Below are 22,497 nucleotides of genomic sequence, written 5' to 3' on the forward strand. Positions count from 1 at the left end.
GGAACAGGTTTTCTCTATACTGTACACCTCCGTCTTGGCAGGGATGTGACACAACCCCTTGTAACTCCTTGTAACTCTATAAGGTCACAATGTAATAAGTAAATGCACTTTGTCCTCTGTGGGTGATGAACACCTGTATTAGGAGGGCATGGAATTCTTTCAATATATTCTTGAATAGACTTGTGAATAGAAGTATCTCCTGCATCTCAAGACATGTGAAAACAATAGTCCCACAGAGTCAAAGGCACTGTATTATGAAATTTAAACGTGTTTTGCTTACATGGGTCTTAGGATAAATCCTTTCTTTCTTTCAGCTGTGAAATCCCTCTTTCAATCCTTCAAATAACCTATCTGAAAGAAATCATTCCAGCAGAGCCATTACAAATAATTCTATTATACAAACCTGTAGTTTCAGATTTTCATTAAACTGACAAATGGTTCCTCAGAGTAATTTTCTAAATTACAAAATATATCTTGGCTGTTTTAAGAGGCCTGTTATCACACAGTATCCTGTAACATAGGACTATATTAGTGGTGTGAAATTTAGTCCTCAGCCAGGATTTTTTAAGGAGTTATATTCGTTGCTGATGTCTCCAATAGTAGCTTTAAGTTACTTAGGACCAAGGGAGTTGATTGGTATATGAGATTTTGGGGGGAAAAGTTTCCATCTTTATGAAGGCACTGTGAAAACATTAATGTTTGGGGGAAAAAATTGGCACAAATTGCCTGGTATTATTAATGCCATTTAGAAATAGGTTTTGTTCCAGTATTTACTGACAGTCCTAAGCACATCTTTTTACCTTACCATCCACTGAAGTTCCTGATTTGCCTGGGCTAGCACTAAGCTAAACTCACCACCATGAATCTTAGAGGAACCTCCCAAAAGCAGCAGAGGGGCTGTTATATGGGCAGGCATGAGGATTTAGCTGAATGGTCTCCTAAAGAAATCAATAATCAGATCATTTCAAAAGAACCATTCAACAAAAACTTGGATAAAATGACAGATTACTTACAACATTGGTTGAAAGCATTTATGTTGATAATTAAGAATAACAGACAAAGAGTATTAAGTAAAGGAGAGCAAACATCTAGCCAGTCATTAAAAGAATGGAATTTTTCTAATCCTCTTACAAAGATGCTGTTTTGGGTTAAAGTCCCTTTCTGCATAAAGCAGCCACACCACATTTTTTAAGTCAATGAAGAGCTGAGAGCTGTAGCCCAGACCCTCAAAACTACTTTAAACAGACAACTCCCACTGAGAGACAAGCATTTAAATTAATCTGTGGACTGGGTCTATGGGATGAATAAAGAGAGTGTCTTTCACTCTGTATTGCATTGCAAATAATTATGTAGCCAAATGAATTTGATACCAGAAATTTATTGATGTTTATTGGTTGGAAGTTTCCACATTCTGTATCACACATGTTTTATTTCAGGGTTAAGAAATTCTAAGAAGTGCTTTTTATTAGGTTAAACTGAGAGATTTTAAATCATACAGAGCCACATTTATGGATAACATCTGGTCTTTACATTTACTTCCTTTTTTTATTCAGTGACGATTGTTTGTTCCTGGGAAAAGAGGGTGTGTAACTGTTTCTATCTGCCTCAAAAGTAACTCTGAATCTGCAAATTAGAGTAAAACTTACTTTTTTTTTTTTCCTTAGGTACCTTAGAATCCCACTCAAGCCTCATGATCTACTTCTGCTACTCCAATCATTAGTAAGTGCCCTTGATTGCAGCTGTCTTCTTTTGAGTCCTTTTGACCCCTTGTAGGATGTGTGAGGCAGTGAGGTCCAGTAGAAGATTCTTCAATGCTAATCTCAGATCTTATTCAATTAGGCCTTCTTGGGAAGACATTGTTTAATGGGTTGGAAGGACCTCAAATTCAGCTTCTAGTCTATCAAGCCCAACAACAGCCCCCTAAGACGCATAATTAACCTTCCCCTCAGCAATTTCTTCTACACTTGCTTCCATGTCACCTCAGTGGAAGTCTCTGTCTGAAATGTCTCTATCACCTTGCTTATTGCTCAAGCCTTAAAGAGGTCTCTTCTTCTACCAGCCTGACTGTACCAGCTGGCGTGGTGAAGCAACTGGGACGATGGTGCTTGGCACTGTCCCTCTTTTCTCAGTGTCCCCTGTACCAAAGGTACCACTGTGAACAGCAAGGTCCAAGTGCTCCTGTCTGTAGGCTGGGCACAACAGAAGTGACTGGGAGGTGGCACAGTCTGCTACTCTGAGAAATGCAAGGGTCATAAGCTGCTTAAGAATACCCTGGCCAGAAATGCTCTGATGTACAGGCAGTGGAACAAACTTAGAGAGAGGGCTCAGAACTTTGGAGAAAACAAGGCTAATGTTCTGTTGTCTAACAGTTGTCTCATTATGCAAGTGCTTTGGTACAGCCTCAGCCCTTAGTGTTCAGAGGTGATGTGGACTGCTCAAAACCATCTATAGTACAAGAACACTTCACTTTTTCTCAGACAAATAAACCAACAGAGGAACAGGTACAGTAAGAAAATTATATTTAAGTCATGTGGGATTTCTCTCTTCAGTAACATATAGGGCCCCTATACAAACTCATGGTGAACCTTGCTGGATCCTCTTATCTAGAGAAATGGAATTGAGCAAGATCATAGAAACTAAGGCAAGGCTAAATGTACTGCAGTTAGTACAAATAGAATTGTAAAAGTACTTCTACCTCCTCATTTAATTCAGTATTTCTGTATTAAAAAAGATGATGGGTCAATTTATGGTTTCTTTCTCAAGAATTTTTTCCTTCCTAAAGGTAATAACCCTGTGGGGTAAACAAGAAGCTGCCCTTTTAGTGTAAGGAATGGAGAAAAAGGAGTGAGTTTATTCTTTCTGATTTTACAGACCTCATTTACTCAGGACCTTCATGAATTAAATCCTGTCCTGTAGCATATTACATCTCTAGGAAAAGAAAAGGGATAAGGAGCTTTTGGTCTGAAGAAAGCTAGTTTGAGCCCCATAACAGCCCTGTAGTGGGCTAGGGCTTTAAATGCAAAACTTCTCTGACAAATGGATCATATTATACCCTATAGGTACATAATTTTTTTTCAGTAACTGGCTGCCTTTTAACCCTGAGTTAACGTATTAATGCCCCACAACCTTAGCCTATTTCCTGAATTAGGTTTTGTATTAAAATAGGAGTTATTCTTAATGATTTTATTTTTATCTTTTCCTCCTGTCCTTTATTCAGATACTAGCTGATGCTGGTAATGACTCAGGAGGTAATTTAGGACTAGGTTAGTGGTGTTAAGTTTGTCACTTCACCTCCATCTCTGGCCTCTGTAGACAATATGTCATCAATTTCATAGCATAACAGGATGGCAGATTTCAGGCTGTGAATAATAATATGATTCAAGGTCTCTTGAACCCTCTGTAATTACTTCTATTAACAGATTACTTGGTGCTTAATTAGCAAGTCATTTGGAATCAGCTCATACAGTAAGTTATATTTCGTGTAACTCTTCTTAGAAAGCCCCCTAGAAAGATATTTTTCTGCCTTTAAAAGAAATCCAATCTGTGCCATCTAAAATCAGGTATTGACTGGCAGTTAGCTCTGAGGAGGCTGCAGGAATAATTGTTGTGCACAAAATGCCACAGCCTTTGAAAAAAACATTTTCTCATGGAGTGATAACTTTGATGTCATAATTATGACCATCTAAGTAGCAGCAGGGAGAGGCCAGGCTCCAGCTGTGCCTGCAAGCTGGTGCTGGTACATACCTGCCAGCTGCATGGGAATGAAGTTTTACAAACACTCCATCACTGTTTCACAGACATTTGTCCAAGGTCTTTCAGGTTCCTAAGTGACACAGCTCCTGCCACTGTCCAAAAAAGAGGCAAGTATTGACAAAGTCAATGACCAAACTGACTGCCTAGGGCCCTTAAAAACATTTCTGAATCCAGCAGTACTTAGCAAATGCTCTGCATCCTTAGACATCTTCATTTTCTTGTCTCATGAGTTTAACAATCAGAGCGGTGAAGTTCAGTTTTATTTTTTTCTCTATTGAGATGTATAATGAATAGTAAGGCATAATTGGAGAGTGATTAATCTTAAAATGCTTGTAATTCTCACATTAAAATGGTTCTGTTCACAGTGGAGGGGAAAAAAGCAGTCACTCTCTGAACTGCCTACGCTAAGCCTTGGAGCATTTGGTGATCCTCTGGAAATGCTGCTCTATGAAAGCATCTGGAATCTCAGGGGACTACTGGAGTGGTTTGGGAGTCCTCAGAAATGTCCCCTAGTTCAAGCACAGTTTATACTACACTGGCCTTTAAACATGATGCTGTCTAGCTACACACGGAGTCGGCTGTTCTGGAAACCCCCGAGCAGACCCACTGCTGTCACCTGGCCCTGGCAGGAGGTAGGCAAAAGTCCTCACTTTTGTAATTTGGACCTCTTAACTCAGCCAGTGATTAGAAAACTAAATTTTGCCAAATGCTGGAATTAAAATCACAAAGTGATAGAAGCCAAGTTTCTCTAAAATAAGTTGACCTGCCAGAAAGATATGACTTGGAAAACTAGACTGGAAGAACATGCTGTTCTTTGGTTCTACTCTGTGGCTTTGGGGTCCTTTTTTTTTTCTCCCAATTCTTTCTTTTTCAAGTGCAAAAAATTCAGATTGTTTATATCATGCATATATATTACATCTTCAGTTTAAAGTCTTCAGTGTAAAAGGTGAATGTGATAATGTGGAAATATTTTTGTACAATTTTCATGTTTGCCAGTACACATTAAAAAAAAAATCGATTTCTTCTCATTTTAAGGTAATAAGTTCAATGTGTGTAGGACATACTGGTCCTCCATCTAAACTCAGCAAGTGTGTTTTTTGTTGCCATGTATTAGAGATGCTGCTTTGGGACTAGCCCCTCATGTATGTAGTTTATTCAAATTCAAGTTAGACTTTTAAAATGGTTTTGAGTAACTCCTGATGCTTTTAGATACTCTTGCATACGAGAAAATATGGTTTAAGTTTAAAAAAGGCTTGAGTAACCTTACCTGTTTTGTCAGTTTCTATTATTGTGTCTTGATTTGGTCTCTGGTTTCAGAGAGACATTTCTAGGCCAGCACTCAGAGTACTAATGTTGTTCAAGCAGTCAAGACTATGGTTAAAAAACCTAAAGAATTACTTTGCTAGAGCTGCCATGATTCCAAGGCTACTAGCATCACCCCTTATGTACAGGTATTTGTACTTAGGGAGAAAAAGAAGGAATTCAGATTTGGGATATCTTCAGTCAGGTGCAAAAGAGAATTGAAAGAAAAAGGTGTTAGAATTGTCCAAACCCCTCTTCCCACAGAAACTCGTACACATGCTGCCCAGGGCATGTCGGGTGGGTCTCTGCTCAACATCCCCACTGTGCTCACCCAGGGGTTGTTTGTCTCATTTTTCAGTTTGCCTCACTTTATATCACTGCTTGCCGAGAGGCCACCTTTATAGGCCTGACATGAATACTGGAGTTATGAAGAAGAAAAAAGTCACTCTGATGGAGAATAGATAGTGACAAAGACTTTATTCTCCTGTCCACACCGTCAGCTGAGAGGGCCCTGCTATCAGCAGTAACTGAGCCCTGAATCGCACGTTTTCAGTGCTGCAGGCGGGAGATGGGCTTGGGTTACAAAGCTGAGCCTCGCATCAATTAAAGTCTGTGTGCACAGCAGCTGCATTCAGAAAGGTGGAAGAGATTTAATCTTCACCTTTCACCTTGGGTCAAAATACAAGGTTACCAAGACAGACTTATTAAAAATGGATTGTTTCTGCAATTTTAATGTTAAAAGTTTGCAGTTATTACAAAAGCGCTTTAGTATTTGCCCCCTTTTTAAAAGAAATTTGCAGTTAAATAGCAAGGAAGTAATAAAACTCTTGAAAGAAACAAATAAATGTTTATGTCATACTTCCAAAGTCTGCAGCAGTTTTAGTCTTTCTTCTTGATAAAAATCAGAGGATTATTCTCTACTACATCTCTTTTGTGAGTACATGGATTATTCTGATCAAGTACAAACAGTCCCCCAGGACTGAGCACTGAAGGCCTTCTTAGCTTAAATATAGTGGAAGTGAGATTTTATTTTAGTACAAATAATTATTTAAGAAAAAAACCCCTATCTGAAGCCCTGACTTCTTAGCTGCATCTCAGAAATCATATGTCCAATTTCAACTCACCACTGAAGTCTTTGGCATCTTTCATTGTTTTTCAGAGGAGGCTGAATGAAGCCCAAAGGGGAATGTGTTGCTGATCTGCATTCCCAGGATGCACTAAAGATAAACAAGATATGATTAATCACATTGCTATCTCACTGCCTTTTAGATTTGTGATTTGTTTGTGAATTGAATTGGAGGACAAACATCTCTGTGTGCAAATAAGCAAGTCCCTACAGTCTTTGTGTTTCTCTGTGCATCTAAGTGATTTCCCCAGGGAGATAAATACAGACATTTTCCTGTAGTTTGATACAGCCTGTTTTCCAAAGTTTTATTGAGAAATACATAACTCCAAGAATATATATGAATTCTAAAGATGGGTTCAAAACCCGTGTTTCATATGGATAAGGGTTTGTCATTGCTAAAATCAATGGAATCTTTGTCATTGACTTGGCAGGCTATGAATGAACAGCCTGTGAACAAGGGAAACTTACTGTCATTATTTTACAGGAATTCTGTCTTTCCAGTTTTGTGCCATTAACCTCAGGTTGAGTAAAGCTGTCATAACAGAATTGTAAAAGCAAACTCTGCTGGTAGCAAACTTTACTCTTTAAGGAGAGTATTTGGAATGAGAACTCAGCCTGGAAAGTTGAATTTTTGGAGAAGAATTTTCACCTAATGCAGGAGCTGAACATGCAATTTGGTGTGTCTGTTCTGGGTTCTGGGTCACTCACACAGCAATTGTGTCCCTTTGAAAAAGTGATACTGAATGCACACCAGTTCTCTGTACAAAGTGTCTATTTCATGGCTTATGTGCATTGCTTGAGTTACAGCTGAATAGGACTTTTAATATATTCCAGATATGTTAGGCAACAACTGAAGAAATATGTGAAGCATGCTCTAGTCTTTGTTCAAAAACACATGTATTTTATTTATAATGTGGAAACTGTACAGTCATCACAATAGTTACACTCTGACATTTAGTTTTTTTTATTAAAACACTACCTTTATGAAAATTGTAGCAGTACTTTTAATGAATTTTCTGTTTAAATTATGATGAGTCTTATTTAGAGTTTGAATGATACAGAGTGACATTGGTCATCACTTGAATATTAAAAAAAGGTCCTGCTCAGTGTTTCCAGCTGTGGAATAAGTCATAGGGGCCTTAGATTTGTGGTGCCATATCATGATTTTCATTTTAAAAAAAAATAGAACCCTTGGTGTTTACATATCTAAATAAAGGTTTTTTAAAATTAACTAAATTGAACTGTCAGAGCATCTCGAAGGTTTCAGCACTCTAGGTATATCTTTTGCCAATCAAAAGCCACCATCTAGTCCTTGTGCCAGATGCCAGCTCTCAGTATAATGCAGATGGACCAAGCTTTCCCAGCCCTTGTTGCCATGATGAGATGAGTGCCCTCCATGCAAAGGGCTCCTGCTGCACTCCTGGCTGGGGCACAGCTGTGCCCTGCCCTGGGGCTCCACATGGAAATCAGGATCACCTGGGACAGTCCTGGCAGTGCAGAAAGCAAACACATCACTCTGCACCACCTTGTTAAACACAGATGCAGCTCTTGAGAGGGCCTTGCTGTCTAGAGCTGCCTCCCCTTCATCTCCTTGGGTACCAGAATCCCACAGAGGCACCTCTGTGGTGCTGCCTGGGGGCAAAGCCAGCCTCAGGTAGGGGCTTTCTGTTGGGGCTTTCTGTGGAGGGCAGAGGTGCTGCTCCAGTCCTGACCTTCTGGGGAGTTAAGGTCAGAAAGGCAGATATTTTTTTGTTTGTTTGTGCAGAAAGTGTATTAAGTACCAAACTTTTTCCAAGTCTTTAGTTAAGTTGATAATGCTTTGAAATGTTCATGCCCAAAATCTGAAAGTCTTTATATGTAACATTTGAAAATGTAATCATTACTGCCTGGTAATTTATAAATCTAGAAAGTCAAGGGTACTGCAGATCAGAATACCAGAAGTAGAGGTAGAAATGGGTGTAGGTGCTGCCTTTCTGGGTTTGAGGGGCTTTTCCTTTGTTTTGTTTTGTTTTCCAGTGTCTCATAATCTGTAGTGAATGTCTGCTTTGCTTCTGGTGAGGGGAATTATGAAAACTGGCACCATTTGATTGAATTTGTCCTTCATTTATATTTTTATACAAATGCTATGATTTTGATTTTGATTAGACTTTTACCAGGATTTTTCTGTTCCAGGACAGAATTTCTGCTGATAGAGATTTCATAAGTCCTTTATTTACCAATGTTCCCTCATCTGTGGAAACTTAGTCAAGTCTTTAGTCCAAATCAGATAGACCACCAGGTTTTTAAATAGGACTGCACCATTCTCTCCTGAGCTTTTGGTTTTTTGCATAAAATTTTAAGGCCTTCTTTTTTCATCCCAACAGGAAACAGGAAAAGATTTTCCCTGAAAGATGAAAATATTTCATGGTACAGAAACACCACTTCATATCCATATGTAATCCAGAATTGCGTTTGTCAGTGCAGTCTGAATTCTGTCTTTGATCTCTAAAAGAGAAAGGCAGCCCATGAAAATACTCTTGAACTAAAAGAACATAAACAGGTTTAAAATATCACTTTCTGATGGGGTGTATCCCACAAAATTTAGAGCCCAGTGAGTTTAGCAGGGAGATTTATGCTGCAGTAAAGGGACAATTTCAAAGCTCTGAAATTTGATTTAATTTCTAAACTAACCCTTATCTGAATATTTTGCTGGATTTTCAGTCTCATTATTCAATAATTGGTATTTTATTTCCAAAGAAGTATGGTAGAAAAAATAATTTTGTTGGCAAAGGTTGTACACATCCAGTAGGCTTCTCTGCAGAGATCTTTTAATTTGAAGAGCACCTCAGATTATCTCAGCTGATTCTTGTTTAGGAATAAATAGGCAGAGAGATAAATAACTCTGCCTGTCTCCAAATCATGGAGAGGTGTGTGCCAACCATATTCCTCACCTCCCCTGGGAGGCAGCTTTGAGGCATCCCATCTTTTATAAAAATGATGAGAGCATGCAGGGCCCTGGAGCAGAAGCTTGCAGTGCCACTGTTGGAACTTGGTGTAAATGGGGCATTTCTAGAGCACACTGAAAAATTCTGAAAAGCCCAAATGACTCTCTCTGCTGATTCTTAATGGACTCTATGGGAGAGTGTCTACCAGTATGCAAAAGAAGTTCCATGTATCTTAGCATGGATCTTTTGCCATCAGAATATAAGAAAAATATGGCATAATTATTAAAAAAAACCCCAGCTGTAAGAACACACACTGAATGTCCTACTAGCTCTGCAAGGAGCAATGGGAATTGGAATGATCTGAGATGGCTTAGTGGTTATCTGCCTTTTACTCTGATTTTATTCATGGAAAACTTGTTTTCCTCTCAGTGCACCACAAATAACCAGTCACCTAAAACATTAAATAATGAAATTCAAATGTACTGAGTTAATCACTGGAAAAGTGCTTCATCTGAAAACTCCACGGGGGATCACATTTCAGAGCCCAAGTGTCCTTGTACAGTATGCATTTCCTCTTTGCTTCACAGGTTTGCTCATGCAGAGATTTAGAGTAATATTGAATTACTGCCTGAAGCCATGCCTGACTATCTTTTTCATTAATTACTTTCCATGGCTTTGGGACAGATTAACTGATAAATATATGAATCCCTGGTGCAGTAACCTTTCCTGTGTACTTAGAATTACTGATAGGCATGTAATCTCAGAATCTGTGAAAAACTTTTTTCCTTCTTCCTATAGATTACTACTGAGCTTTTGCTATCTGAGTTGCCCATCCATGCTGCTGTATTGTCTTTGCTAAAAGATGCTGTTAACCAACAACTAGGACCTCTACAACAGTACACAAGGAGGATTGGTATGCCTTTAAGAAAATATATTTGTTTCTCTTTCTTTCATAAGTTAACATGAAAGCTGGGTAAAACTCCATAATGCCCTGTCTTATCTTTTCTAGGCAACAGATGTTTCAAAGTAGTCTAAGAAATGCAAATGAAACAACTGTTTTTCTGTTTCGTTTCCTGTTTTGTTGTTTTTTGTTTTGGTTTGGGTTTTTTTCCTTTTTTATTTTTTCTTAGCAAAATGTCTCAGGAACTGGCCATTCTGGAAGGCTAATCACACTGTTAAAAAAAAAAGCCTAGCCTCAGTTGCAGCTCAGTTTTATGTTTTTCTAAGCTGCCCTTCAGCACACTATCTGCCACAAGTTATTTGACCAGTGTACCACCTCCTCTGTGCAAAAATAACTTAGATTGTTTAAATCTTTAAATACAGTCAGAAGTGCTTCAGATGCTTCTTCTGGGCATGGAGAGCTGTTGTATTTTTTTGCTTTAATTACGTCTTGTGGGTATTCTTACTGCATAATCTAGCTAATGATCTATTTAGGCAATATTTTGTTGAACAGCAGCCTTGCTGGGATTGCTTGAAAACTCCCTCATGTAATCCCAAAAGTTTTGCTTGAGGTGACCATTGCAAGTCAAAAGAATCCCTTAACCACAGTCTGAAGAAATCAAATAGAGCCAGTAAGTACTGTAAAGCACATATACAAAATTAGCTGAACTAATGTACTTGCATACTTGCTTCTAAAGCTTTGCATTGATGCATGTTATAAATTGTTAGTAATATGTGGTAAGAACATCTATTTTCAGGAAGTTCTTGTAAGTGAACAAAACTTTTCACTGATGTCATTATAGGAGATCAGTTTAGATCTAGTCACATTCACAGGATTTGATCTAACTTAGAATTACACTTTTAAAGTTTTAAACATTAAAAAGAACTATACAGGAGGGTAGCACAACCAGAGCCTTTGTGATTTGTTAATCTCCTTTGACATTGATATAGAATTCTCTTCAGCAAGATATATTTTTAAAATCACCAATAAGGCTCTGTGTGCCCCAGAAATATGGGAGAGGCATCACTAGTGTGTAGTTCCTTGCGGTTGAGAAAGCCTTGGTTTGCACACCCAAGTAAGCAAGTCAGTTTTATAGCAACATCTTTTCCCCTGGGCCTGAGCACTCTTATTGCTAAGCATCCATAAAATGTATGCCTAGAGTAATTTTTCTTGCATCTGTTCAGCTTGAATGGAGAACATTTGTTAAACCATGTTTGTAGAGATGTTCACAGTGAAATGCATGCCCACCCTGATGTTAGGCTGGTTAACTTGGCTTTTTAAACACAAAGTTGATATTGTTAGATGGCACAGAGCTTGAGCAAGAACAAATATGAGACATCACAGTTTTTTCTTTTCTTATAAACTTGAGTGTTCTTTCCCATTGTTGTTCTAAGGTGAGCTAAGACCAACTGACCACTTAGAATAATTAGTAGCTGAAGTCTACCTGTCAATTGCTTAAAGTTAGATTAAGTCCAGTCTTTGCAGTCTGATACTTTTTCAGATTTAAAAAGCCAGAGCCATGTAAACATTGAAAGTAATTATGTCTCTTTCTCCTCCTGTTCTTCCTTTTTTTTCCCCTTTTCTTTCTAATGTTAGTTATTATAGAAAGGAGTTGACTTGAGTTTCAGAGAGTCTGCCAAAAAGCCTCTGGCATTCCCTGGGGGATTGAATTTTACATTCTTCAGCAAACAATGTCTGTCTCCAGAAATGCAAGAGGAAAACACTGTTTTTCTTTTTAATCTAATATCAGTGTCTAAGCCTAATGGAGCTCTGATTTTTTATTTTCAAGCCTGGGGAACATCATGTGTTGATATTAGTATGTGCCTTTTTAAACTTCATTTGTTATCTTTAAGCAGCTGCTAAAGTGTAAACAAGTTGTTTTTCTCTTCTGTGTTAAAAAAGGCTCTTTACTTATCCAAAAACTCCACTGGTATTGTGCTTATTGGGTTATGACTGAAGCAGTGAAAAAACATTATTGAATGCAGCAAATGTTTGGTTTATTTCAAAGCCTTTCTAAAGTACAAATCATCTGTTTCTTTTCAGTCTTTTCCTTGCTGGTAGAAAATTAAAGCAAATCAGTTAGCCAGAAGATAGTAACATAAGAAGTTGTGATTGGTTTTCAAGTATAATAAAGAAGGGATTTCATATTTTTGACAGTGATTTTACATATAAAATTCATGTACAGCCTAGAATTTTAAAAGGGATCTTGGTTGAGCATGTTAAAGGAGGTCTGATTTCTCAAAAGAGCAGGAAGTACAAAACATTGCTCCTTTCACAGTAAAGCAAGCTGTAATCTGACCTTCTGGAATTATTTATATACAGCATATATAGAAATTTCCCTCTTTCTCTGCATTACCCCAGCTCTATATTTCCCTGCCACACCACAAAGACTTTCCAAGGATTAAAAAAAAATAGGGAAGAAGAGTGTTTTTAAACACTTTGCATACAGACAGCAGCAGCAATGTCTGCATGTGTGCTAGAGAGGGAGTGCAACAGGTGACTTTCAGGATTGGGCTGTTTACCTTCTCCTTTGGCTAGACCCCATCTCCAGCAAAATCACTGCCACCAGATATGACTAGATTGCTAAAACCACTCCTTGAAATGTACAGGACATATACATCTTGAAATCCTCTTTGGACTCTCATAGGAAAACTCCACAACTAGGAAAACAGTCATGTTTCCAAATTAGTCCTTACAGCTCTCTAGATTTTCTTTTTATTTACTTTGATTCCTTTCACATTTTTAGCTTGAATTTCACTTGTTATGCAACTTTAAAGCAATGATATTTGCTGAGAAACCTACAATGCACAGAAAAGGATATGTACAAATGTGTGTTTTTAGGACTGAACTGCAGTTTATGCATCTCCTTAGTTAGATGCATATAAAGTGTGGCTCAGGGTCTTGTGGCAATTGAAGTCCAACAAGTTCCTTGCTCAGCCTGGCACTATTTAAATCCACCAAAGGACTGTGCAGAGCTCTGGACAAGTAATTTTTCCCCCACCTGGTGGGCAGAGAGTTCTGAAACAGACGGCACTTCTGGGTGTCTCCTCTCTTCAACAAGATTTGTTCAGAAAATTGTTTTTGCTCTGTACAGACTTTTATTCCATTTGAATACTTTCAGCAAAACATTCAGCACTGGTGCCCTTCTCCACAGCTTTGCCCTGTCCATGCTCATGTGGATGTCTGTTCTGGAATGAATGGGTGTTCTCATGTTTGTTTTATGTTTATTTTGGAGAATAAAAGGGTAAAAGAACTGTGCCTTAGGATGGAGTTAAAGGCACCTTTTTAATGAATCAAACTGCCTGAAGAAGCTTTGTTTCCTGCAGATTGCTAGAAGGTGGTAGGGAAAAAACATTAGACCAGCTGCAAACCTCTTGGGATCTCCCAACTCTTGAGGCAGAGTCTGTGTGTTTGAGGTGTAGGAGAAATAAAACACTTGCCAGGGTTTACCACAAGAAACCAGTGTAGGGCTCAAATGAGCCACTTGAACAGAGGTGAGATTTGTCACAGGATCTGCCCTTTGCTACTGAACTAACTGTTCTTTCTTTTGGTCACCTGAGATGTTTTCTGCGCTTAAACCTTCCTGGGTCTCTTCATGTACCCTGCTGGAAACCCTATGAGTTTAGCTTGCTGTATATTCTACTCAATAGAAGATATTTAGGATGCTTTAGAAGACCAAAATAACATGCCCATGTGAAGTAGAAGCTATTTTAAATATCAGAAATATAGGTGGACTGTTATAATTTTAGCATGAATAAGTTGCATCATCAGATACAAAATGTGATGTGAGGTTTTTAATTTTTTTAATTTAAATTAATTTAATTTTTTGTTATTATTTCCCCTGAAGTGATGTTGTTTTTTTCCCTCACCGAGCAAGACCTAGCCAACAGGGCATTGTTTGCCTCTCAAAGGTGTAAAAAATATACAGTTCTGTAATTTTGCCTGTATTGCAAACTGTTAATGAGATGGATAACACTCAATACCAAAACTACTAGAACTGTAGATGTTTAAAAAGCACTTAATCACTGTATCTTCTGGTACTCATCCATTTGCCATTTTGGAAAGAGTTGTGGAGAGCAGGCTTAGCAGATGCCAAGCTATCCTGCACAGAGCAGACCACTCTAGCTTGATCCTGCCTGCCCAGTTCAGTTCTTCTGAGATTTTACAACCTCAGGATAGTCCTGCAGAAATCAAGCAGGCCAAGTGATTTAATACATAATTTTCTCCCCTCTGAGCCTCTATGGATTTCATCTCACAGTAGAGGGCACTGTGCAGTTGGAGTTCATCCTCTCAAGGAACTATATAAACTCCTCTTTTCCTGTAGCCAGAGATTCCAGGGTGTTCTTCAGATTTATAATTTTAGCTCTGTTTGCTGCTCATGCTTAATTGACGTAGTTATATTTTACTCCAGCTCTTGCTTTGGTTCCTACTGGATTCTTTTTTCTATGCTGTCTCCTCTGCTGCCATGCATTGTTGTTCTCCTGCACTGTTCCACCCCAGATATGGCTATATTTTAGTGGTCAGCCAGTGGATTGCCATATCAAGTATTTAGCTAAATGCTTTGCAGATCTTTCTGTATGAAAAGAGCTCCATTGAGACTAAGAGGATATTATTATTCACAATGTGGTGACTAGTTTCACACATGGCTGAAGCAAAATAAATCATCAGTGTTTTTAACAAAACAGTGAGTAGACCTCTTGTTGACCACAGCATATTTGTGGTCAGCAAAGAAAGAGTCTTTTATAGCTATTAATGTGCTGCCAAGGTGCTTTAGCTGAGATTTTTGCCCTAAGGGAGGTGGGCTTCCCATACCACATATTCATGTTTCTCTGCTAGGCCCCTTTCCAGAGCCCTACCCTTGCAGAGTGATTTGTTGCAAAAATTCCAGTATTGAAGAGGGAAACAGGTTACTGAAAGAACTGATGCAGATGAATATTGCTCAGATGCTGAATCTGATAAGAAAATAGGCAATGTTCTTGATTGTTCAAGTAGTATTTTTTAGTTCTGAGCAGTTGCACGCAAAAAAACCTAGTGATATGTCAGCATTTCTGTTCTGCACAGAATATTAAAACCTGAAGTTTTGAAGAAAGCTCAATGTAGTTATCTGGCAACACACTGATAGTCCAGGTGTTTGTGCTTCCATTTCTGAGCATTTAGGCCAGTGTTCAAATCTTTTTTAATTGGTCTGTTTGTTACAGAGTGAAGGGAATGGCATTGGTTGTGTATGGGATCATCAGATTTAACACCTGTACACTGGAACCTGACTTCCTTGTAACAACCTGGGCCAAACCACAGTGATTTCTTATGCTGAGGGTCCTGCTGAGCAGACAGTGATGGAGCCTGTGCTGGTTCTTCTGTGCTTCCTCCCATCATTGTGCAGAAGTTTAATGTGAGCTGTTCAGCCATCTGGCCAGCTGAAAGTCCTACCAGAAATTCTGAATGCTTTTCCAGTCAAAAAGCAGGAAGTTTGAACACATTGATATGCTGTTTCAAGGGCACAAATGAAATGTGGTTTCTACTAAGAACAGCAAGAAGGAAAGATCTAAAGCAGTACATAAAGAGAAGAGTCATGGGCGGTATGAGAAGAAGGGAAGGAATATAAAATAGGAAAGCTATTCTCCATAGCATATCATTATGTAAACCAAAAGCAGAACCTTTGCTTTAAAGGCTTACATTTGACTAAAACATGTTTCTTGACATACCATTTACAAAAGGGCCTAATCTGATCTCAGTCCAGTGTAAAAAGAAACAGCTCCAGTGAACATATTGAAAGCTCAATGAATTCATGGGAGGGAAAACTTCTGTGAAATAAGCAGGGTCATCCTTACAAACATATCTAAACTATCTTAAGCTCTCCAGATGAAGTTCTAAAGTTGCATATCTGCAGACAAGAAAAATGAAAAATGCAAATAGTTTATTGAAGACATTTCTCATCTGCTTGTGTATTTATAAATAAACTTGGATTATATTTGTAAGGCATACAGAGAGCACTCTCTATGTTTACTTTGCTGTGCAGCTTTCAGTTTTCACACGAAACAAATGGTTTCTGTCATCTCTAAACTACATTAAAAGCATCCATTGTCTGATTTTTTTAAAGAGATACTAAATTCTTCATGACTGTTGGTCCTGAAATATTCTGTGTTCTACCTGTGCTGGCCAGATACAATCCAGTTTAGACATAGTGTGACTGAGTCATCATTACCACAAAGATGTATCCAGATTAGTGTACTTGATCTCTTTTTTAGGACAGTTACAACTTCAAAAAAGTTATTGAATAGAAAAATTTCTGTCTGAATAAATGCATGTGTAGAAATACATTTGGTATTTCTCTTAAAAACTTCATGTTACATCTGTGTCCTGTACAGGTGGATATGTCCTGTATGGCATATGAGGTGCTGGCAATTCTCTGGAGAAACAGGGATTGATTACCATTGTGAAAATGAAATGCAGCTGAAGTAATCAGGTCAGATTTGATTTCCTGTCACCTGTGGCAAACATGCATGTTCCCCAAACTGTCAAGTACAGTAAAGCCTAAAAGCCATTTTCCCTAAAACTTCCTGGAATTCTATCTGTTCCTGCATGTATTCTAATAGCCACCATCATCTTCATCATCTTGGGGCTTTTTCTTTCCAACTTTGGGGACAAACACAGAGTTTTAATACTGACTTGATTTGGTAATGGTTAATAACAGAGTTCCTGTTGATGCAATTGTACTGGTTGCTATTGATCTGAAATTTTATATGATAATATAACAGGAGAGCAGATAACATTTGATAATATTTTACTGTGGAGAAAATGTCATCCTTTTTGTTATTGCAATACCAACTTCATGTAAGTGTAATTAGCTCTGTTACAAAAAAGTGAGAAAGATTTAAGGGTTATAGTTTTCATGTATAATCAGATCCAAGTGCCAGTTTGTGGCTTTATCAATCACGCTGCTTTCTCCTTCTTTCTATACTAAAATGGAATTTTTTCAAGTTTTTGTAGAAGCTGCTGCACTTTTTTTGCAGGACAACAAGAATGATGTCTTGGGGAGTGCCCTGAAGTTGTTTCTAGGGGCTTGGATACCAATTTTGCTGGAGGATCTCTCTGGTGTAGGACAAGCATTTTACACAACCCTGTTCCTGGGTCACTGCCTTTGAGAGGAAGGTATTGCTTTTCAGTTTCAGGAATGTTTTCTCAGTAAAAGACATTTGTAAAGGCTGTGTATTAAGGTTCTGTAGTGATCTGACGAATATTTAGCAGGATTTCACTTTTCTTGCCTTCTCCATGTTAAAAATTTAGAAATATGCATTGGTTGTTTCGGGGGAGAATTAGTACTGAAGATGTCTGAGTTGTTATGACGGTTATGAAACTTGCTCACACTTACCAAAAGTGCCTCATGAGGAACATTTAGCTGAGCTGGGAAACTTCTGAAATTTGCAGAACTCACTCCCACATGCAGCAGTTTGGCTCCTCTTCAGAGAGCAGGGCTTTCTACAGCAGTGATGCTGAGCATCACCTTCCTCCTCCCCCTCCCCTCCCCCCCCCTCCCCCTCCCCCTCCTCCTCCTTGCCTGCAGAGGCTGAGCACGCCACGTCCAGAGCCTTCCGCTTCAACACATGAAAAGACACATTGCCCACCAAGGCAATCTCACTTTATCAATAAAAGCAGGGTGAAAGGCCATGTTAGGATATAACAAACCTGACCTTTCTGTTCGTAGGTACCAGGCTGCTCGAGCCAGCCATAGATATTTTAGCTGGTATTTTTTGTCTAGGCCAAACTGCTCTTGAGAAGTAAAGATTGTTTATGAAACCTCCACTGAAAGCAGGTGTTGCAGACATCCCATTAGTAACCTTTGACTTACCTTCCCCTTTGAAACTTTTCATCCCAAAGGACTGACATTTCAAAGCCCCCCCTTTTTTTTGTGTGTCCCTCCAAGTTTGCATATTGTAAACATTTTTCTTCTCTGCTCTGATGGAACGGAGCCAAAATCTGCACAATGGGGGAACTAGATGTTAATGAGCAGAGATTGTGGGAAAATGTGTACCGGGCTGCCCTGCCTGACCTGCATGATAATGCTACATTTAGCACATTCTTTTCCATTAGTGTAGCAGGCCTTGAAATGGTAGCAAACAACATGTATTGTGAAGGTTTGTTTTAAAGAAAGCTGCTTTCCTAGGAGAGTGGAAATAAAAAAAAATATTTATTGTGTAGAGTTGGCAGAAGTACAGCTGGCTCTGGAAATATTTATGCATAAACAGTGGTGTGAAATTATATATTTTTCTTCAGATTTTTAGTAAAATTGCTCTGTGTGAAGGTTTACATTATGTAAAACCCACAGATTACGTTCAGGCTCATACTGAATCAAAAAAGTTTGCAATCTATGGCATTTAGGCACTGATAAGAACAAAAATGGCTATTGGACAAAAAATATTCTTGCACTTTGGCATCTTCTAAATAGATTTTTTTTCCACTCTGGCTGTGTTCACAACCCCTTTTTAATGTGTTTATGTCAGTGGAGTTTTGTTTGTACAAAATGCTCCTGAAAAATTAATTTTGGCTTCTCTGAGCCAAGTTTCATTTAATCATAAAACAAAATTTATGTCTCAACCATATGAAAATCATTAGGGGCAAAAGGATTCTGAGAACATAAACAACACCATGTGACTTAGACACCCAATTGCACAGCTTGAACCTATCAAGTGGTGAACATATTAAAATGCTAAAGAGAACACTTACAGTCAGCATTTGGTGTGCAATGAGTAGGGAGACATTTGTTTGCACAAAACTTCTGACTAACAAAGATGAGTACCAAAGGAATTAATAACAAAAGACTGACTGTAGATAATTTCTGAGCAGAGAAAGGGATTAAATCAGTTTGAAAAGCTGTTTCTTGCAAACTTTTTGCTCAGCTAATTTTTTAATTATCCTTTTACATATCCAACTTCACTCTTTCAGTTAAGGAAAGAGTAATTTGTGTAGTAAAAATTTAATCCAAATGTGAACTGTTTACAAATGACATTCCAGATCCTCATTGGGAAATGCTTATTTCTTCACAGTCAAAGATTCCTAAAGAGCTTTCTATGGGGAAAGAGACGTCCACTCATTACCTTAAAACAACACTCTTATCTCCACTGTGGAGTGCGTATGGGCTCTGAGCCATATTTTGTGAAGGACAAAGCAAATTCTTTAGCAAAACATCTGCTAGATAAGAGCAGCATTCCTTAGAATAGGTTTCCTGATGAAAGAGATGCAAAAGCCTTGATTCCAAATGTACTTACATGCTAAAACAACTACTGTCTGTGCTAGTTCTGGTTCGTGCTCTCAGGAGCAATGTCAAGCCCAGCTAAGACTGAAAATACAGAGCTGGTTAACAAGATGATTTGGGACTACTCAAATCTGCTCACCTTTTCCAAAGTCCAATAAAAGAATGAAGTATCAATCTTATTTTCAGAAATCTTTAAGATGGCATGAGATGCACATGTGGCCAGCTGATAGGCAGTTTCTGTGCCAATTAGGAAAGGGTTTCATTTCTCCACAGACGCTGTTTTTGTGCCATGAACAGTGTGTGATTCCAGCAGCTTTGCCCCAGAGTTGCTCAGGGCAGCTAAAGGGTGATGGCCTGAAGCCTGTGCACTAAGGAAGATGTTTATGCACTCTTGCTCCAGCAGGAAGGGATTCACAGAAATACACTCCTAATCTATCCTGCAAAATCAGAGCATGCCATCGAGAAAGGAAACGTGGTAAAGGGGACTGAGCACAGATTTACTGTGTGTTCATAAAAGCCCCTTGGCAACACCAAGATAAACTCTGCGCAGAGAACTTCTAGGGCTGGAAGGCTCTGCCTGAGGCCCTGGGTTTAGCAGAGTCCTTGCTGTTTATTCTGGAGAAATCTTCATTATACAGGCAGGTATCTATTGCCAAGCTGGCTGCTTTCAGTTCCCATTTTTCACTTTCTGTTTTCCATGCCTGTTGCTACAGTTCCAGCTTTCTGATGGCCCCTACTGCTTGGTGTGGTGACTGCAGAACATGTCTGTCTTGTCAAATATTTCTGCATAATGATTTGAACCAAACCTTGGCACATGGTTATGGCAAGCACTACATGGTGACCTTGTCTATTGAAGCATTGTGCTCATTCTCAGTTAAACTTTGGCTCATCTACATTTCTCATGGAGTTGTACCTTCATCACATGCCTTCTGTTTGCTTGTCTTCCTCTTCATTGCACTCGAGGGATGTTGTGGTCTGGAGTTTTGGGAACTTCCCCAAGTGAGAGTCAGGGAGTTGAAGTGTAGCTGGAAACAGGAAAGCAGGAACACTGGGTCTGCAGTGAAAGAGGAGAGATTGGGAAAGTTGCTTATTCTTTTCATCTTCCTTCAGTTCCTCTCAGGTGCTGCCTATGTGTGGCTTTCATTTTAGTTTTTCAGATGGAATTCTGCAATTTATAGACCATCACATCACAGCTTATATATGATGATTATGCCCCCACAGCTGATGAATACATCCAGCCTACTGCCTTGCTGGTCCTGCATTTATATTCTTGAAATTTTCTCCAGATTTGCTTTCAAAGCCATGCAGAAAATATTTTTATCTTTGTTCTTTATTCATGAATTGGTTCCTTAAGCTTCACTGTCTGAAATTCCCATATTCTGTATGAGTGCCATAAGAGATTACTTCTAGCTCAGCCAATGCACATTGGATTTGGCTTCTTCCAGTCAGTTCTAACTTCTTCCTGACCAATTATATCATTCATCATTAAATGTTGTAGGGAATCAGATAATACTCCAGACCTGGGTCTTTCCTGTACAGGTTTGGTTAGGTGAAAGAAGGTATTCACCCTGCTTCCCCACAAGCATTTGAGTGCTCACACTATTGAAACTTGTAAGAGATGAAAGTTTTCAACAGCAGTAGCCTGCCCACACCCATGCTCCTCTAAAATGGTTGAATGAAGAGTTATGCTATGTTCAAATTATTTCAAGTTGATCTTGCTAAAGCTTCAGGACTCATTTTGTAAATGTGAGGTTTATTCAGAAAATCTGCACCTGTTCAGAAAGGATTTGAGCACAAGATAAAACATGAATCTGGATAAGAATCAGCAAGAAAGTATTTAGGTGCTTTTCTATGTACATCTTTAAACAGTTGATCTCACATAATCTTTTTGTTTCTTATTCTGCTGTAATCTTAAGGACATTTGCTACAGATACTTGTCAAATATTTATTTTATCCCTTCTGATAATTTGCCATCTCTAGATTTTTAACAGAGTTCCCAAAATCTCTCTACTGAAAACACTATTGGTGTTCCCATTGTACAAATTATGAGGTGAGTTACAGAGAACAACCTTCCAACTTCACAAAAGAACTGGGCCAGTGTAGTACTGTCATCCTGACTTTCCCCATCACAGGCTCTTCTTGAAAATGGAGGAGGTAATTTCTTTTGAGACAGTGATGTTTCACAGAGTGAATGCAGCTCTGCTCTTATGTTAAGAAAGTTAAGCTTTGGAAAACTCACTTGCTGCCAAAAGACTTCTTTTTCAAGACTTTTAGCTGTGGCTGATCCTCTGTTTAAAGTCTGGTCCAGCTGTGCTTTATAAATATCTCTTAACTGATAAATGAATTATTTCCTTCAGTTAAGCTCTCCATATTGCTGAGCAGAATCTCCAAATGCACAGTTTTACAGTAGAATTAATAGTTTTCCAAACGGGTTCTCTTGTGATTTTATATTTGGTATTTATGCCTGGTATATTTTTAACTTGCTGGCATACTTTTGGCCCAATTTGGTGAAGTGTTGTCAATCATTGTTAAAAGATGTAGCAAAGAATACTAGAAAATAATGTCTTGCCATTTTTAATCTAAGAAAACAGCTTTGTTGCTGGTCTTGCTGGCTGTCTAACAGATGGGCCAGAGTCCCATGAGAAGACAGCCACTTCCTTGCATAATAAACAAAGAAGGAGAAGTTGTCTGCAAGCCATTAGTGTATTGTAAAGTTAGATGCAATGTCTTGATATTGTCAGAATGTGTTCCTCAAGCACATTTCTTTGACATTCTGTCATAAGTCAGACACAAGACAACATTAAATCAAAATTAAAACTTTAAAAAGCAGGCAGCTGTTTAATTTTTTCCAACAGAAGAACCCCAGTAAAAATATCCACCATTTTCTAAATGTTGATATCCAATAAATAGGCAAGGGTTGAGTAGGGTATTTGATAGAAACAAGATCATTTGGCCTATGTGACACATTACCAGGATTCCTGTCTAATACTATTCTTGCTTGAATTACGAATTAGTTATAGTATAGTCAAAGGTTATGAAAATAGGACACCTAGGGAAAATTATAAGACCCACAAAAAATTACTGTGTTTTTCTTAAGAGTATTTTCTCTTATATTCAGAAGAGGATATATTGCTTCTACATAAAACTCTGTTTCTGGCCACTTTTCATAAGAATTTTCACTGAAGTAGAAATAAGTAACAAG

At 38.4% G+C, this 22,497-nt stretch overlaps 1 protein-coding gene across 1 annotated transcript in view; it reads left to right on the forward strand.

The window, feature by feature from the left end:
* The first annotated feature begins 2,098 nt into the window (after positions 1-2,098).
* The window catches only part of LOC115901591, a 34,996-nt gene continuing 14,597 nt past the window's right edge, over positions 2,099-22,497 (forward strand). The window contains exons 1-4 of the mRNA XM_030944306.1: positions 2,099-2,146; positions 2,370-2,501; positions 4,119-4,385; positions 9,904-10,018. Coding sequence (XP_030800166.1) covers positions 2,099-2,146; positions 2,370-2,501; positions 4,119-4,385; positions 9,904-10,018 — 562 coding nt within the window. The remainder of the gene's footprint in view (positions 2,147-2,369; positions 2,502-4,118; positions 4,386-9,903; positions 10,019-22,497) is intronic.

The sequence above is a fragment of the Camarhynchus parvulus genome, chromosome 3 (genome assembly GCF_901933205.1).
Source record: "Camarhynchus parvulus chromosome 3, STF_HiC, whole genome shotgun sequence".
NCBI lineage: Eukaryota > Metazoa > Chordata > Aves > Passeriformes > Thraupidae > Camarhynchus > Camarhynchus parvulus.